The following is a 19,325-nucleotide window of genomic DNA, read 5'->3' on the forward strand; positions in this document are numbered from 1 at the left end:
TTCTTAGGTCATCAATAATGGATTCTCTTGTACTTTCAGATGTCTCTTGCAGAATTGTTGCTTAAATGAGCTATTATTTTTAAAAATATATTTTCCCATAAACTGGCAGCTATTTTTGTAGGAAATAGTTGAAATTCTGTCTGAAGTATCTCTTCCTATATTTTGATGACCAGGCAGTTGAAAAGGCTGGATTCTCTGCTTGCCGAGGAGATTCTGTCCACACCCGAGAAGGTCAGGCGGAGTAGAGTAGCGAGAGAGAGGATGTCATGGGAGGAAGGAATGGGCCCCTTCCCGGACACGACAAACGGCAGCAACCCAAATCAAATGCCTTCTGCTGCCTATTACGCCATGGGAAACCCTCCTTGTAAGTGATGGTATTCCGATGTTTATGTTAGACTCGTTAGTCTTACATATTAGCCAGGCTGCCTAGCAATGGAGGAGAGAGTGGGAATGTGCACGGCAGGCGCCAGGTCAAAAAGCCAGGAATTTCACCACCAACTTGAATTTGGGGATGGGGGAGGAATGTGTTTTTATTGCAAGTAAACTAATTTTTAATGTAAATATTATGTTCAACTCATTGATTTGGTGAATAAAAATATTATTATTATTATATAATGGATGATAATTCTAAGTGAGAGAACAAAGATGCTCTAGCTATTCATTTTCTATAAATCCTGTAAAATTTATTATTTTATATTCTTAACCTTAATCAAAATGAAGTCAATGGGAACTCTTTAACTTATTCTAAAGATACTCCTTAGAATTCTGCTACAGCTCATAAATAACTCTTAATTTCAAATTGAGTAGCTCCAGGCGTGATGTGGTGGAAATCGAACATAATGAATAACTGATCGTAGCACTTTTCCGCTTGATGAATTTTTTTTAATTTTACGACCGGGTTTCGAGGTATAACATCATCACCACCTTATGATGATGTAATACATTGAAACCCAGTCATAAAATTAAAAAAATTATCAAGTGGAGAAGTACTACGATCAGTTAATCATAAACTCTTGATTTCTTTTAATGCAGCTCCAAGCACTCAAGGCTCTGGAAGTGAAGTTGTTTCATGGCAAGAGAATGTGCTAATTGAGGAACCAAAAAGTGAAGCCAGAGCTAGAAGCAAAACAAAGGTAAGCAATCTCTCCATCACCTTTGGCATCCTTCCAGTCAAGCCAATGGCATCCTTGAACCACTGTCAGCATTTTCAATTGATTAAATGTAATCTCCTCTAAAAATAAATTGTGGTGCCAAAGTTTAAATTCTCTTTCGTTCAGACAGTATTTTTTCACAATTAGAATTAAATCATGTGAGCTGAAGGGTTTCTTGTTGACAGTGTGAACTATCAAGCATACCCTGAGGACCCAAATGCTATCATATTCCCAGTGCCATTTGCTCCAAAGAAAGTGTTTATGTGGTTATGTTGACCTGATTTAAGAGGAAATTATTTGATAAGTGTGTGTTAAATATTTCTATTTCTAGGTCGCACAGCAAGAGGAAATGAAGATCAAAAAACCTCCAAAGTTTATGTTTTCAAGCATGGATGAGACTGTAAGTTTAAAGTATTTGTAGCATGCAATAGAGATCTAAGATACAGGGTGTGGCAACATAACTTCCTTTTTCCAAACGCAAAACACTATCAAAAAAGGAAGTTATGTTGCCACATCCTGTATCAGGGTTTATTTTTCATGTCTGGCAGCTTGTGGTAGCATCACATCATTGCCATGGGTTGTGAGGGAAAACTGTGAAAATATCAGTGAGCTATCTGTTTTCCTATGTCCCCCATGTTGTAGTTAGTATTTATTCTTTTTTATCTGTTCAATTTTCATATGAACTCCAGTACAATAATATTTGAAAAAATTTATTTGCTGCAAGCAGATGTTTTTCACTTTCGTCATACAGGTATATATATCTGTATATCCATGTTTGTGTCACTGGCATTTACATAAATACCCTGCAATCAAACAAAAAGGTGTGTAGCAGGGGGTGCAAGCACCTGTTGGGAGGGTTAAGTGGCCCGGGAAGGAATGGTGTTTAAAGGGTAGGGAAAAGGGAAAAAACATTCATTGAATAACCCAATGCAATCTAACAGAAAACTGAGTTTTGAACAAATATTAATGTCACCCACCAAAAAAGTTCTTCGGTATCTGAAAAAGGAGGGAATAAAACAAACCGCAACCAATGATATGGTTCACCACCAGCATTCTGAGAGAGGTCATGCAGAACTTGAGAGTAAGAAGGCAAAAATTCTATTAATCCATGGCCATTCAACTTCTGGTTCCCACCCTAAAAGTCATAGGTAGAAAATGTGACACCATCTACGGTTGGCAGTGGGAATCGTGAGGAATGACCCCATGGAGAGGGACGAGGGATGGAATGGGGAGCTTGAAAATACAACCAAACACAACAGAGTGTGGGGAGTGTTGTACAATGCACCTTGATAATGGCATGTTAGTCCCATGCGGTCGTGTTGGAAGGAATTTGCCTGCAAGACTCACGAGATTAGCATGCAAGTAGAACTAATTAATTCTTAGCTGCTGTCGGTGGAATTTTTGCTATCTCTAACCCTGCGGTTACTCTCCCATAATGTCTGTGGAGTACTTCCGTCTGCTAGTTCTGGCAGTGGTCTAGTGGGTCTATTTCTCAAATTTTGTATCCATGATCCAAACGACCAATTTATGTCAGATAATGAATAATTATTATTATTATTATTATTACTTTTTATTTGCCCAGAGATCACAATACAAAAATACCAGGTGGGTGAAGTATGTACATGATATAAGGCACGTCAATGAGGAGCAAAGACACAGGCTCAGTTAAGATACATAAAAGAATAGATGCTCATAGTTACATAAGTGTTTGGCACAAACCCATGAACATTGGCTGTAACATGCACATGCAATATCAAATTCAGAGAAATCATTGATCACCAACATGAATCGGACCATGACCATTGCTAGAAACTAAAAGTATGAACTTACTGGTCGGGAATATTGTTGAGATGTTCGTCAACCGAGTAGAGCATATTGCACTGTAGATATATTTTTAATTTATGCCTGAATGCAGCAGTTCCCTTTGTATCCTTGATACTTTTGGGTAGTTTGTTATATAATCTGATGCCCATTTCATTGGGTCCTAATTTCAATGCTTTAGTTCTTATATTCCCATAATGGAAGTCATTCCTGACTCTGGTGTAATGATGATGATAGGCAGAGTTAAGAGAATAGTTGCCGATGTTATTTTTTATATATAGAATTAAAAACATAATGTAGATGCACGGGAGTGGAATTTAATTCATGGAAAATGGGCCTTGATGGAGCATTGTGAGGTTTCCTGGTGATGTCTCTCATAGTTTTCTTTCGCATTTTAAAGATGGTTTGAGAAATAGCAGCTGATCCCCATAATATTATACTGTAGGTTATATTTGAATAAATTTCCCCATAGTATAAATGGAGTGGTACAGTTTTACTTGTAGTTTCATACAGGTGTCTTAATAAGTAGCAAGTTGAACTGAGCTTTTGTTGAAGGGCTTTTACATGAGTATCCCAAGAAATATTTGCACTTGGAGAAATACCTAGAAATTTGCATTCTGTCACATGCTCAATTGGTTGGTCATTGATTTTTACCAGCAGATCATCTGACACGTTCTTATTGCGTGTAAAGTATACTATTTCACTTTTATTTACATTTAAGTCTAAGAGGGTTGTCTGCACACCACTTGTTTATTGCAAGTGTGACAGACTTAGATTTTTCCACAAGGCTGGGATATGTTTGTGTTGATATTATTATATTAGTGTCGTTGGCGGGACCTCTGCACTGAAACAATTGGCTCTGAATTTATTTGATAAGTTTAACCAAACATTGTTGAACAAACGTTGTTTTGTCTTTGATCTAATGATTTCTAACCTAACTCCAGAAGCATTTCTGTGATGGTTTTCGTTTTGTTGTGACAGTTTTCAAAGAACTGATCTGCTCGGTGTTGTACCTTCTAGATTTGTTTGAATCACGCCGTTGTCCATCGGATTCTATAAATTGCGTGAATTGGAGTCACACAAGAGCAACGATATTGTTCCTCCATTGCGTGAATTTTGCTTAGGACATTCACCATCTAGCCACCTCTTACCCTCATGTACAAATTTTTATGTGTTGTATTTATCATACATCCACAAGAGTAACAATATTAATTATTTGCCACGAAATTTATACTTAATATTATTGTTTCATCTCAAATTTTCCAATTCCATGCTTATCTCCTGCAAAAGTGAAATTTCCATATCAATTCCATAATGAATATCATTAGTTTTAACTTAAGAATAAGTGTTTACATGTATGAATTGATCATTGTCATTTTTAATTATTGCATGAAATAATTTTCAGGAAAAGGTGAAATATAAGGCACTGGTTGAAAATCTTGGTGGTCAAGTCTGCGTGGATGTCAGTTTTGACACTACTGCCACCCACTTGATAACCTGGAGGCCTGCACGAAGTGAGAAATTGCTGGGAAGTATTGCATCTGGTATTTGGGTGCTCCACCCTAAATATCTAGATGCGTCTAGGATGGAAGGAAAGTTTGTCGAGGTAAAATATGGTATTCTGATTGCTCCCCCTTACCCCCTACAACGTGGCATATGATGAGTACAGTTACTGTACACTCTTCCTCTGTTCACATGTAGCACACAAAGTGCCCTTCTTCCTAAGTAATCATGATTAAACAAACTTTCTCATCATTGAAATAGGTTTAACCTACTAAATGAATGTTTTTTAAACTTTCTATCATATTCCAAATTATATTCAAATCCAAATGTTGGTTCAAAACCCGGCTATAAACCCCAGAATGACTCATTGAATTAAAGGAATGGTAACTACGGCCGTACAAATATTATGGGAAGAATCAACCCCAGCCGTGCTCTTAAAATTGGGCAAAGGATATGGTGAGGGAAATTGGAGAGGAAAAAACAAATAAACAATTAAAATAAAATGATATGGAGGGGATAGAACAGAAAAAACGGTGCAACCTAGGTATGATAGCAAAAAAATGCTCTGAATAAGGTGTACGAGATAGCATTGACCTTAACCCTGATCAATCACTCACCCAAAGCAAGGCTTAAGAGAGAATTCTCTCTGCACCAGCGGCCCACCAGTCACACGTTATAAAATAAGTGCAAATCAATCAGGCACTCACTCTCTAGCTTGGATGTTCTAAATAGCATTGATCCTTGCTAGTTGCAGAAACTCACACAACCAAGGTTTTTGAGAGGTTTCCCTATGTGCCAGTGGCCCACCATTCACTCACTTGATTGGGTATGCGTAAACGCCTTAACCCTTGCAATACTCACTCCGACAGTTCTACCTTGGAATCTCCTCCAATGTTAGCCCTGTGACTCGCACTTTGGGAAAGGTAAGGGATGTGGCCAGAAGCTGGCTCTGAGTTTCGACTGCCCAACCGTCTTCTTCAGAGAAGGAATTTTTTCCTCTCTAATTTCCCTCACCATATCCTTTGCCCATTTTTAAGAGTATGGCGGCTGGGGATGATTCTTCCCCTGAAATCAATAAGGCCACAAATAAGTTTTACTAGAATTCTGAACAATAAACATTCCATTGAAGCACTAATTTAACTTTAATATAAAACTTCGAGGGGCTAGATATTTTGAGCAATTACCCAAGTTCGATTTAAATGCAAACAGGACCGCAACAAATTGGTGAACTCCGAAATTATCATTTCTATAATACTTTAAAATTTCATTGGTGAGATTGGGTCGGAGAAAAGCATTTTGTTCATTCCTATTGGAATGAAATGCACGATCTGAATTTGCAGCATAATATTCTCTCTCTGATTTATGTGTAAACTTTCAAGCATGCAGTAAATGAAACCATATTTGTTACGCACGTCAATTGTCATTTTTTTTAAATTGGTTGGTTCCAGTGAAAGTATAGCTATGCACAATTCCAATATTAAACACAATTTTTACAATATAAATAAAACCTAGTGAATAATTATTATTATTATTATTACTTTTTATTTGCCCAGAGATCACAATACAAAAGTACCAGGTGGGTGGAGTATGTAGATGATATAAGGTGCGTCAAAGAGGAGCAAAGACACACCCTCAGTTAAGATACATAGAGAAAGAAATGATGCTCATAGTTCCATAAATGTTTGGCACAAACCCATGAACATTGGCTGTAACATGCACATGCAATATCAAATTCAGAGAAATCATTGATCACCAACATGAATCGGACCATGACCATTGCTAGAAACTAAAAGTATGAACTTACTGGTCGGGAATATTGTTGAGATGTTCGTCAACCGAGTAGAGCATATTGCACTGTAGATATATTTTTAATTTATGCCTGAATGCAGCAGTTCCCTTTGTATCCTTGATACTTTTGGGTAGTTTGTTATATAATCTGATGCCCATTTCATTGGGTCCTAATTTCAATGCTTTAGTTCTTATATTCCCATAATGGAAGTCATTCCTGACTCTGGTGTAATGATGATGATAGGCAGAGTTAAGAGAATAGTTGCCGATGTTATTTTTTATATATAGAATTAAAAACATAATGTAGATGCACGGGAGTGGAATTTAATTCATGGAAAATGGGCCTTGATGGAGCATTGTGAGGTTTCCTGGTGATGTCTCTCATAGTTTTCTTTTGCATTTTAAAGATGGTTTGAGAAATAGCAGCTGATCCCCATAATATTATACTGTAGGTTATATTTGAATAAATTTCCCCATAGTATAAATGGAGTGGTACAGTTTTACTTGTAGTTTCATACAGGTGTCTTAATAAGTAGCAAGTTGAACTGAGCTTTTGTTGAAGGGCTTTTACATGAGTATCCCAAGAAATATTTGCACTTGGAGAAATACCTAGAAATTTGCATTCTGTCACATGCTCAATTGGTTGGTCATTGATTTTTACCAGCAGATCATCTGACACGTTCTTATTGCGTGTAAAGTATACTATTTCACTTTTATTTACATTTAAGTCTAAGAGGGTTGTCTGCACACCACTTGTTTATTGCAAGTGTGACAGACTTAGATTTTTCCACAAGGCTGGGATATGTTTGTGTTGATATTATTACATTAGTGTCATCAGCATACAACACTGGTATTATTCCATCATTATTTGGTAAGCAGTTAGGTAGGTCATTGATGTATATCAGAAAGAGGAGTGGCCCAAGGGTTGAGCCTTGTGGAACACCTTTGTTAACTTGGTATGCTTCGGATGAATATTTTGACCCATCAACTGATAACAGCACTTTCTGAGTGCGATTATGAATATAGGACTTCATCCAGTTTAAAGAACTTCCTCTAATTCCTATTCTATTGAGTTTAATTAGTAGTCTATTGTGGTTTACATTATCAAAAGCCTTTGACAAGTCAAAAAACATTCCAAGAGTTTTGCATTTAGCATCTAATGAATTAAGTATGCTGTCAATTGCCTGACATATGGCAGTTAATAATAAGTAAAATAAAGTTTAAAATAAGTAAAAAAACCTTGAAACCTCTTAAAATAAGCCAAAGGCAAAGATTAATATTGATGGGAAATTCTTTCCACAAAATATCAGTTCTTACCTCCTGAGCATTGAAATAGATGGTAAGTTATCTTGCCATGTACATGTTATAAATGAAGTTCAGTTTGCTTTCTCATCAGAATGATCAGGCATACTGTTAGTAGTGATATCCTAACAGCTGTTTATTATAGTTATTTCCATGCACGTGTAATGTGCAGTGTCCTTTTCTGGGGTTCCTCACCAAATGCCAATGCGGTATTTAAAATACAATAAAGGACCATTTGAATAATGTGCAATACATCCCATCACCCCCCTTTTAAAAAGCTGCACATTCCGCCTCTTCCTTGTTAAATATTTAATTCTTCCCTAATAAATCATGATTTATGATACGTTAATAATTTCTAATAATTTCCTAATTTCTTTTACTAGATAGCTGTCTGGAGGCATAAGTTTTCGCCAGCACTTCAAAATTTGGTTAAAATACAACTCAGAGTGATCGTGTTAAATAAATTTATGGCGCCAAGGCCTTATTGGGGTGATGCCTTGTGTGCATGGTATGATGCACAGGTTTTCCGTGTCCTCCTCATTTCATTTAATCTGCCGTTTTGGATTTGACATTTCTTGAAGGCTGGTGGATTTTTCAATGGTACACAAGGAGGGGTTTGATTTTCAAATCACCCCTCACATTTATGCAAAATACCAGCATTAGGCAGCCTTTCAATTTCTTATGGCTGGGCTATGCATTCTCTCCTACTGTGATTTGCACAAATATATGTATGCCTCGGCATCTTCTTTCCCAAGAGAACAGTCTCATCACAATAATAAACATGTTGTGGCAGACAGGCAACCTTCAGAATCCACGATCTTTTTGAAGTCAAAGATGAAGTTCTCTGCTGTCTTTGACTCAGAGCTTGCTGCCTCACTATTCCTCGCAATGTCATGTTTGATGGTTCCTCTCATTAACTCCTCAAATCATGCACAACTCCCCTTAAATAATTCTTCAGCCATTGATGATCCTAACATCTCATTAATTAGGTCGGCGGAAATCACTTTGCCCTTTGCACAATTTATATTCTTGGTGGTGAAGTCACATTGCAATTGCTTTTCATTTATCCATGAGAGAAGTAACTTATCAACATCATTGAGAACACGTAACCGCTGCTTAGGTACTCATGTCACTCTGTTTGAAGCATCTATCTCCTTAGTCTTGTCCATGTTCTTGAAGCAAAGGCTAATCATTGATGATGTGTGTACGAGGTCACCCACGTTAACACCTTGTTCCCGATTTTCAATGCTTTTACTTTTCATTTCTACTGTTATTTTTAAATTTTCAACCTCTTATGGCTTTCTTCTTGTGAATTATGCTTCAGGATATATTTTACAACTATGCACAAAATATTATTAAACTTTGCGCAGAAAAATCACTAATAATATGTTTGAGCACAAGCTTGGGAAAATGTGTGATCACTAGCAGTGCGAAGATGCTGGCGGAATGAGTGCTTAAAACAAACTGCATTGGCAGACACGCAGTGAACCCGGGAATTCCCCTCTCCTCTTCACTCATTATTTGAAAAGTCGCTCGCTCAGCGAGTCATTTTCGGGACCAGTACTTTTCCAGTTAAGCGAATTACTCGCTGTACGAGATGCTCACTAAGCCAGGTTCCACTGTGTCTAGATATACAAGGTCTGTTCAAAAAGTATCTGGGCTTCTGTGTGGTTTCAAAAATTATTTATTTATTCATGAATATCCATTTTGTCCCCTTCAAAGTTATCCCCATTAGATATTATATACTTGTGCCAAGGTTTTTTCCAATCCTCGAGAAGCACTTAAAAAAATCGTTTTTTTGTGGTCTTGCTCAGCTCCTCCTTCGACGCAGTCTTTTTCTCGTCAATCGTAGCGTAGTGTCGTCCTTTCATGGGCCTCTTAAGTTTTGAGAACAAGAAAAAGTTGCTGGGGGCCAGATCTGAGGAATACGGTGGCTATGATATCATTAATGTGTTGTTGCACAAGTAACGATGTGTGAGCAGGGGCGTTGTAATGCTGCAAATGCCAATTTTTGTTCTTCCACAAATCCGGGCATTTGTGGCGGATTGCAAATTGCGCATAGCATGCAGGTAATATTCCTTATTTACCGTTCTACTCTGTGGCAAGAACTCATGATGCACCACGCCCCTGCAACCAAAGAAAACTGTGAGCAAAACTTTCAGATGCGGCCGAACTTTTTTCAGTCTTGGCTCGTGCTGCAGCTTCCATTTGGATGATTGAGCTTTAGTTTCCACGTCATAACCATAGACACATGATTCGTCACCAGTTATGACCCTCTGGAGCAAATGTGGGTCATTGTGGACAGAGTCCAACACCTCATTAACAATGTTAATGCGTTGCTGTTTTTGGTCCAAATTGAGCAATTTTGGTGCAAATTTTGTGATTTGCGTGTCATGCCCAAATCATTTGTAAAATTAGAATGGCACGAGCCAATCGATATGTTTAGGTCCTCAGATTTAACTTCTCTAACGCTGATTCAATGATTGGCCAATACTATTTTCTTCACTTCATCAATGTTTTCGTCTGTTGTTGACGTGCTCGGGCGTCCGGCATTTTTTGTCCTTCACATCTTCTCGGCCCTCTGAGAACATTTTGTACCACCGATAAACTTTGCTTCGGTCCAAGGTAGCTTCTCCATATGCTACAGTCAACATTCGGAATGTGTCCGGGCACTTAATTTTGTTTTTCACACAAAATTTGATACAGATTCTTAGATCCATTTTTTGAAACAGGCAAAAATCATAGACAAGCCGAAACACATCCAAGCAAAATAGCTGTCATCAATTAATTGAACATTCAAAATGGCCAAACTCTTTTGCATAAGTGAGAGGCATAAGTACCAACATCAGGCCACAAAAAAATCACAGATCAAATATACGTAACCTGCAAAAATTCAAAATTTGCGATACTTTTTGAACCGACCTCATGCAACAATCATCAGTGTCAAGTGCAATATCCAATCCTACAAAAGCAATAAAAATTATTATAACCCCAGAACCTTTAAAACCCTGCACCAATCATTTGTGAGAACTAAAAATGCAGCATTTGGGCCTAAAAATATGGGCCTCATTCTTTTCAATAAGTTACCTGACAATGTGAGGATCTCTCTACTGAATAACCTTAGACATTGCTTTTTAAGTGGCCTGAGCGGTTTATATGGGAATGAATCGAGAAAACAGGAGAGGCATCATCCTTTGAATCATTCTTTATTATTATTTGCTTGTATTTCCATATCAAGTGACCCCATCAATACTGGTCAATGGTCCAATAGTCATTACACCAGGTCTGTTGTAAAAGTAGTTGGACTGAGTCGATTGAAAAAAATTTAATGCCACAATCGATACATTCGCTCAAAAGTCTTAGAAGTTGCACCCTTGCATGTGTCCTCAACACCGCTGACAGCGGGTTTCCCACGCCTCGTTTGCCTTCTGGAAGGCGGTGCCCAGAATGCTACTAAACTCTCTCGTCAAAGCCTGTGGTAACGCTTTTACCAAGCGATGGTGACGTCCTTTCAGCGTGGATTTGGGGCGGGTGGAATAGGAAGATGTCTGGTGGGGCATCATCTAAAACATATGAATCGTCACTCCTTACATGATCGAGAAGCTCTTGGCAGAGATCCACGTGCAAGTTTCCATGTTTGTTCTTCCGAGAGCACTCGCTGCAACAACTTCCCGCGTACTCCTCTCTCATGCCTATGTTTTTGATCACATCACTTTAAGGGATGCCACGTTCATCAGAAACAATCAAAACACTTAATCTGCGATCCCTGTCCAGCCAAGCTTTCACTCTTGCAAGAATTTCTTCACTTATTGAGATAGAAGGCCATCCTGAACATTCTGCGTCTTCAACATCTTCTCTACCCTCTGGTGACTGGTGAGATGATTCACTCCTCGGCATTTCTTTCAACGTGGAGGAAAATGAAAAGGCCATTTAAAACTCAATGGGTGACAGAAATCTTTATGAAGCAGTATTAAAGCAGTATGAAACATGATTCCAGGAGGAAAGATGAAGGTGCAATTACATTTGTAATTGTTTGGCAAAACGTGTCAAGCATTTAACGAATCAGGAGTTTAAAGAACAGAATTATGGGGAAACCTCAAGTTTTGGTGATGAAATTCAAATAACTTAAATATGTATTGATATAAGATGTGCTACATTCACTGAAAACTGGAGCACGTGTGTACGCGGTGCAGTTTCTGTGTCCTCAGTTGGTCATTAAATGGGAACTACTACTACTTCCCCCCCCCCACCCACAATGAAGGAGGAGCTGTACGAGTGGGGCAACCCCAAAGGCATCGTTCCTGTGCCCACGGTGGAAATCGAGAGGATCCTTTCGGCAGCCATTCACAGGTGGAGGATCAAAATCCAAGGGAAAGCGGGAGAAGAGAGTGATGGGAGTTCGGTGGCGTCAGTGTGCCATGGTGCCTTTGAGGGTGTGTGCGCCATTGTTCACATGGTGGAGGAGAGGGCAGCTGCATTCCGACGTCTGGTGGTCGCTGGGGGTGGCACCATCTCCAGTGCTAAGTAAGTTTTGCTGCATTGAAGCCCTGAGTGAAATTTGGCATATCCGCATAATTTTGATTTGAATTAGGTGTGCTAAACACTTCCCAAATCTTTGTATCCTTCCGTCTTCTTCGTCCCAACGAAACCATGAACTGTGTGAATGCTCCGTGGTGTGTCCCAGTGTGAATTAACCTCCAATTACATCTAAACTAAATTTATTTGACATTTATGAAGGCACAAGGTGTCAAAAGTATTGTTTCCATAATTATAACACAGAGTACTAGTGCCTAGAAGAAGAGTCACCATGTTAATAGTGTCATCTTTTTCAAATGGCTATTATCTCTCAGAACTCCCATCACAGTTTTTTTTTCTTTATGATTGATAACAAAAAATTTGCTCAACCTCCCTCTTATAAATAATTATAGGATATGTCTCTTAATCTTGAATGATCCCAACTTTGCCAAATGCCACAATTTGTTTTTTTGTGAAAGCATCTTGTGTCTATTACAACCACCAAATTTTTGGTTTACTTGTAAATAAATATTTATTTATTTATTTATTTTATTTTAAAACATTGTTCACATACAGCAGTGGCGCCAATTTACAGTGAAAAATATAACAAACATAAAAGAGGACAAAAGACAATAACAGTATAACAATAACAACGAGAACCAAGCATGGACCGGGGAAAATTTTAATTTACTGAAAGGTGGGATAAAGCTTGGGTGGTGAAGTTTTTGCATGATGTTTTTGATGAATATGAATATAATTGCCAGGAAAATCGCAATTATAACTATTTTAAATTTTAAATATGGAAATTCTCAAAAAGAATTATATTTTATTCTCTGGTATATTTGAAGTGAGTTCAATATCTGAATTTTCAAAATAATTTTTATTCGGGTGTATTTCTTCACGTTCTGTCAGTTTTTGTTTCATGCTGGGCTCTATGCTTTCACCAGGGCTAAATTGAAAGTTCTTTAGAAATATGGTTTCAAGTGAAAAATAATTTGGAATGAAAACTATAGAGACAGTTGTGTAGCACAAAACACTCATCTATTTTTATGGTGAAATTGAAACATCTATGTATCTGTAATTTCTATTTCCTGATTTATTCATACACATTGTAAAATGTGTAATGTCAGTGATACAGAACAGATTTATTCACTGTCTATTGTTTTTAGATTCAAATTCATTCATGATTTTCTTTAATTCTATACCAATAATGTCAATGAAGTAATTAATTGGCCCTCAGTAAAGTATCATTTCTAGAGGATCACTTTGACTCTACTAAACGGTGTTCTAACTGGGGATTGACACTAAATTATAATAAATGTTCGGTGGTAAATTTCTTTAAAAGATCAACGGGATTTGCTTACAAATTAGCTGGAGGTGACCTAGCAGTAGTTGATACGGTAAAATACCTAGGTGTTACATTCACAAAAGACTTAACTTGGGGGACTCACAAACGTAAAGTCTGTGGTCAAGCATATAAAAAATTGGGATTCATTCGACGCATTGTCGGCAAAAGTGACTCGAAGGTCAAGGAACGTTGTTACCACGCTCTTGTAAGGCCTCATTTAGAATACGCATGCAGCGTGTGGGATCCGAGTGAAAAAGGTCTCATTCGGGAAATTGAGAAGGTTCAACGCCGGGCAGCCCGTTTTGTAAAAAATTCCTACGATAAAACGCAAAGCGTCACCGAAATGCTCATGGATTTGGGGTGGGAATCATTGGCAGAGAGACGATTCAATGCAAGATTGAAATTATTAAATAAATTCATATCCGCATGTTTCAGCACCGAGGTCTCGCAAATTATTCGTACTCCTACGTACATTGGTCGCTTGGATCATGCATATAAAATTCGGGAAATAGATGCCAGAACTAGCCGACTCAAGGACTCCTTCTTCCCACGGACAATACGGGATAGCAACTGCAGGGTTATAGATAGCAAAAATTCCACTTGCCACCCTCAGCGTCTAAAAAATAATTAGTTGTATTTAAATGCATGCTCTTCCACTAACCTTATGTGTTTTGTTATAATAACGCATTCTTTCCGAATAACCTCATTCGTGTTCTGTTCATCTGTTTTTAAGTTACCCTTTCAGTCCCTCGTCCCTCTACAAACAGTAGAGGAAATCATGGAGGATGGTAACTACCTAAGTAATATCGAAAAAAATGGGAAAGTATCAAGAAAGGGTCCCCCGGGGGAAATTCCTGCTACCTGCGACATTGGGTAGCATTCCCTGCCTTTTACAGTCTCTTTGGGGGGTAGAGTGTTTTGTGGTGCATGTTCATGTGGTATTGGTGTTTCACATTCTTGCTTGTTGTGTCCTGGCTTGCGTGTTGTAGGATGGCTTTCTTGCTGCATCCTGAGGTGCAGTTTTTTGTTGTTTTGCGGTATATGTGTTTGCATGAGTGTTGGATGAAGGGATTTTTGCATGAGTGTGTGCGCTGCTGTGGGTTTAATTTCCCACGTTGTTGTTTTGCATGTGGTATTGTTCCTTTTTACGGTTGGTGACCTAACACCCCCCGCCACATGCCCTTGTGGCGGCTTGCGGAATATTATGTAGATGTTGATCACTCTTGTAAAATTAATAGTTTTCCGTGATCATGTTCACAAAATCTCCTTTGCAAACATACTATATGTCCTGATATCACTGGAAAAATGTCAAACTCATGTAGAGAATCTTAACAATAGGTATGTAAACATCATATTGCAAATATTGTATCTCCCTAACTTGTGTGGGATTTTCCATTGACTGGTTAATTGGTCCAGTCACATCTACATCTACATCAATACCCTGCAAGCCACCAAAAAGGTGTTTGTCAGGGGGTGCAGCACCAGGAGGAAAGGGTAAGGGATGAGGGGGTTAGGGTTTTTCAAATGGATGGGGAAAGGTAAGGGGAACCTCCAAAAAAATATATAAATATACTAGTATAACCCTGCGCAGTCGCTACCTAGTAGGTTAATACTTATTATGTCGAGCCGGCTCCTGGGGGATTTCGATTACAAGCATTCTGGTCTCTTATCGTTCTTGGAAAAAATGACCATTTAAACCTGTCAGTCTTGCAATCTATCTCTCTAATCTTACATTCGTGATCCCTCCGCCCGTAATACGTTGGGGTTCGTATTATGTTCTTGATTTCATCGGAAAAGGACCCATCTTTAAATGTTTTTAATAAGTTTAATCCATATTGGAAACGCCTCTGTGTAAAGGGAATCTCAACATAAAATTTTCTCGCAAAGTAGTTCCGCTACTGCGTTGGTCTTAGCAATTTTGGCAAATCTAGCCCCCCTCCGCTGAACTCGATCCAATGCCGAAATCAAATTTATGTCTTGAGGACCCCATATACTGTCAGCATACACTAGGTGGGGCCTGACTAGGGCAATAAAACAGCGTTCCTTCACTTTTTCGTCACATTTACCCAGTCCTCCTTTTACAAATCCCAATTTTTTATTAGCGCGACCGCATATTTCCCGTATGTGCTTTCCCCAGGACAGATCGTGAGTAATTGTTACGCCCAAGTATTTCAAGGAATCTACCCTCGCGATTTCTGTTTGTTTCACTTTGTAACTAAATGAGAGGGAATTACTCCTTTCCCAAAAATGTATCACTACGCATTTTTTCAAATTTAATTCCAATTGCCATGTATCGCACCAAGTCTGGATTGCACTTAAGTCGTTAGCTAACGTGACTCTGTCTTTGCGACTTCGAATGTCCCCGTAAATCACCATTTGCCCCAGCTCTTCCAGGATTATTGAGCCTATCCCATTAGCCACCATCACCTGTGGTAGCTGCGAAATTCCCACCTCCAAGAAAACTCATCTATAATTTAGAAACCAATTGAGGGCAGAGTAGTAAGCATCCGTTGGTTGTCCCTGGCATGAAATTAATTTTTGCTCAAACAGTCATCAGTTGTTCATTGTATTTATTTATTTTTGTGTTGATTGTATTCAAGTGTGTTATCTTTGGTTTGGCTTGGAATTAATGTCTCCTTAAAAACTCCCCGTTATTCCTCCCCTCACCTCCCCCTTCCCTTGAACATCCTTGCTACTCTTATCGACAGCCCCAGGAGTTTACCCTCTTTCCCTTCGTTTAGACCAGCTGTAAAAAAAACTTCATTTGGTGTGTAGTGAAACTAAATGAGTGATTAGTTCTCCGCATTCACTAGAAGATTTACGTTTGTTATGAGTTCATGAACTGTTTCCATAAATATAATGACTCTCCATTGGAGCATAGGAACTAATTGTGGAAAAATCCAGAATATTCATCTGCATTCATGCATTTGCCTTCATGCCGCTCCACTGAAATGCATGTTTTCGTCCTGCCTTTTGCAAGTGCTTGCTTACTCGGCCTCTTCTCATTTTATCTCATCTCACCGGCGAGCCTCAGTGATGCTGGGGTAGCATCCTCGCCTGCCCACCCAGAGGTTGTGGGTTCAATTCCCGCCTAGGTAGTTTATCCTTCACCTAGGGCTTAGGGTGTTTCTGATTGTCTTTCGTGTGTAGGGGTAAGGTGCAAGAAGGGACTATTAAGTCTCAATCTCACTCCAATCCAGTCATTAAATAAAAAATAAATAAATTAAAATAAATCTTTAATATCCTTCTATCTCTCGAGATTTGTAAATTTTCTCTCCTAAAATCCACTTTACCTGCCATCTAATTCTTGTTTGTTGTTCAATACTTCAAATCCAAAACTTAAATCTCTAGTATCCTAAATCTTTGCCCTACCAGCAAGGTATCTGATCCATGCAATGGCAATCTCCATATAGTACACATAAGTTAACTCTTCTTGGAATCTTTGTTCAGAGTCCTGGTACCCAGTTGCATCCATTTGAAACTGCTTCTCTGCCCGACCAAATTCTTCCCCCTGCCAGTCCAGCTTTAATGCCTTCAAAACTCCCCTTGTCTACATCTAATATCTTTTACTTGCGATTTATTTTCTCTGTATCTCCAAATCAGATCATTGGTTTAATGCATTCACTAAGAACTGCAGTTGGATTTGTTGATAGTAGAAAAAATAGGTAAGTGGCATTAGAAAAAAAGATAATTAATGAGTGAGTTTTCTAAGAGCATCGGCGAAATGAGATATTATAGTGAATCGCGTAGAATTGATGAGATTATTAAATGCTTTGAAGTGAGATATTTTGTGAGTGAAATATTTGAAAAGTGAGATATTTTGAAATACAGGGTGGAATATCTTGATTGAAACTCCCTCTTTATCTCAAACTATTTTTACCCTCTCGAAAGCCAGCCCACAGAACTGTACTTGTGGGTTGAGGGTGAGAGTGACTGTTTTATTTAGCCTTGAAAAACTTAGTGAGCTTCTGAATTAGAGTAGGCAAGTTTGCGTTTGGAGAGCCTCGATATATTTTACAATGTTTTGTGTAAGTTGTTCGTATATTATGTGTACACTGTGTGCGAATATGATTGCAAATCTTATTAACACTGTTATTAGGCCACCATACACTTCCGTGACTGATGCAACCATATGCTTAATGGAGCCTGGCCGCAGTCCTGGAAAAGCAGTGGATGTGGAGTCTCTGGCCAAGAAGGGAATCCACTGTCTGAAGCCACTCTATTTGAACGAATGCTTAATGAGGGTCGATCCTCCAGATCCCCTGGAGTGTGCTCTTCCGGAGTATTTGGAAGCCTACCGTGCTCTGCAGGAGTAGAAGACTGAGATGCCAACGCTCAAGATTTTTTCCAGGTTTGTGTGTAATAATTCCTCCATTATTATTATTACTTGTACAATGTTTCACGTTGGGATTCCCGTTCAAGAATTGCCAGGCATTACAATAAAAATAACGGAATAATGCTTTTAAAATCGTTTTATAAAAACAACTATTACATTGCACCCTTCAAAGTACAAGGTGTGATCAAAAGAAGACAAGACTGATTTTACAACTTGTTTATTTCGACGGATACAGATTAATCGAACTTGTCGCCCTCAAAGTGCATGCCTTGGCTGACCACACGCCTTTGTCAACGTTTCTTCCAGCTCTCGAACCCTTAACCCCGACCCGCCTTAAGGATTCTCTTCAGGTCCGCCGTACAATTAGTTGTAATGTCCGCAATGGAGTCGAATCGGCGTCTTTTCAAGGTTGATTTTGGCTTTTTAAAAAACAAAAAGGTCTGATGGAGCCACCAACGTCTGGAGAGTGGGGTGGCTGCGGGATCGCGGAAGTTCCGGTTCTGGCGAAAAACTATATAACGATCAGCGCCGTGACAGCCGGCACGTTATCGTGGTGGGAACGCCATGCATTGTTTCTCCGGCCTCTTTCGGCTCACTGCGACCCTCAGCCCCCTTCATAACCTTCAAATAGAAATCTTTGTCGACGGTTTGACCTTGAGGGGCGTATTCGTAGTGATTCAGCCCTTGCCAATTGAAGAAACATACCAGCATGACCTTCACATTGGACTGGGACATGCGAGTCTTCTTTGGTCGTGGAGAAAGAGGACCTTTCCACTGAGAAGACTGGGCCTTTGTCTCAACATGAAGGGCGAAGTGGAAGGCCGCCCCTTCGTTCGCGAATCTTCATCCGTCGAGGTTCTGCCCGATTTGAAACGACTGTACCACTCAAAACACTGGCTTCGACTCTTAGCTTCAATAGCAAAGGCTTGCTGAATCATTCCAAATGTCTCCGTTACACTTTTGCCAAGTTTGAAACAAAGTTTCACGCACTCACGCTGTTCCTCTAGCTCCTTCATTTCTGTCGTTGCATGCGGCGACGAACAGGTTAAGACACGTACCGCTGCTGCTGCGTAACGACTCGGCGTAAGCAAACGCAACACCTCTCGTTTTAGTCCTCATATGTGTCACTAGATGGCACACTGTCTCGTTTCGATCCGTTGAACGGTTTTCACGGAATAAAATCAGTCCGGTCTTTTCTTGATCACACCTTGTACTCCCCTTGAGCTGTAATATGCTTTTCCATTTGCCTTTTCCATCCATTGAAGCCCTTTCATAAACTGTTCATGAAAACAAAACACTCAATAGCAGCTCTGATGTTGACTATTTCATGGCCTCCCAAAGTGTTAAAATGATGCCCTTTCAAATTTAACTTATTGTTTATGAAAAGAAAAAGAATAATGGGGTGGGAAGGGGCAAATATGGTGAGAAGGGGAGTTGTACAATGACCTTGGCAGGTATATTTGCTTAAAACTTCTTAAAATTAATGGCTTTCTGTGAGGATGTGTTGTCTTGGTGAAGCGTGCCATAAACTGGTTCTCACTCTGCAAGCTCTCACTTAGAA

General features: G+C 39.0%; 1 protein-coding gene across 1 annotated transcript in view; it reads left to right on the forward strand.

The window, feature by feature from the left end:
* mus101 (mutagen-sensitive 101) overlaps window positions 1-19,325 on the forward strand; it is a 58,950-nt gene that overhangs the window by 32,354 nt on the left and 7,271 nt on the right. Inside the window, exons 21-26 of the mRNA XM_071586160.1 lie at window positions 174-364; window positions 1,033-1,133; window positions 1,483-1,551; window positions 4,378-4,578; window positions 11,827-12,089; window positions 17,528-17,779. Coding sequence (XP_071442261.1) covers window positions 174-364; window positions 1,033-1,133; window positions 1,483-1,551; window positions 4,378-4,578; window positions 11,827-12,089; window positions 17,528-17,744 — 1,042 coding nt within the window. The 3' untranslated portion in view covers window positions 17,745-17,779. The remainder of the gene's footprint in view (window positions 1-173; window positions 365-1,032; window positions 1,134-1,482; window positions 1,552-4,377; window positions 4,579-11,826; window positions 12,090-17,527; window positions 17,780-19,325) is intronic.

This window comes from Hetaerina americana, unplaced genomic scaffold (genome assembly GCF_022747635.1).
Source record: "Hetaerina americana unplaced genomic scaffold, ioHetAmer1.1.p SCAF_21, whole genome shotgun sequence".
Lineage (NCBI taxonomy): Eukaryota > Metazoa > Arthropoda > Insecta > Odonata > Calopterygidae > Hetaerina > Hetaerina americana.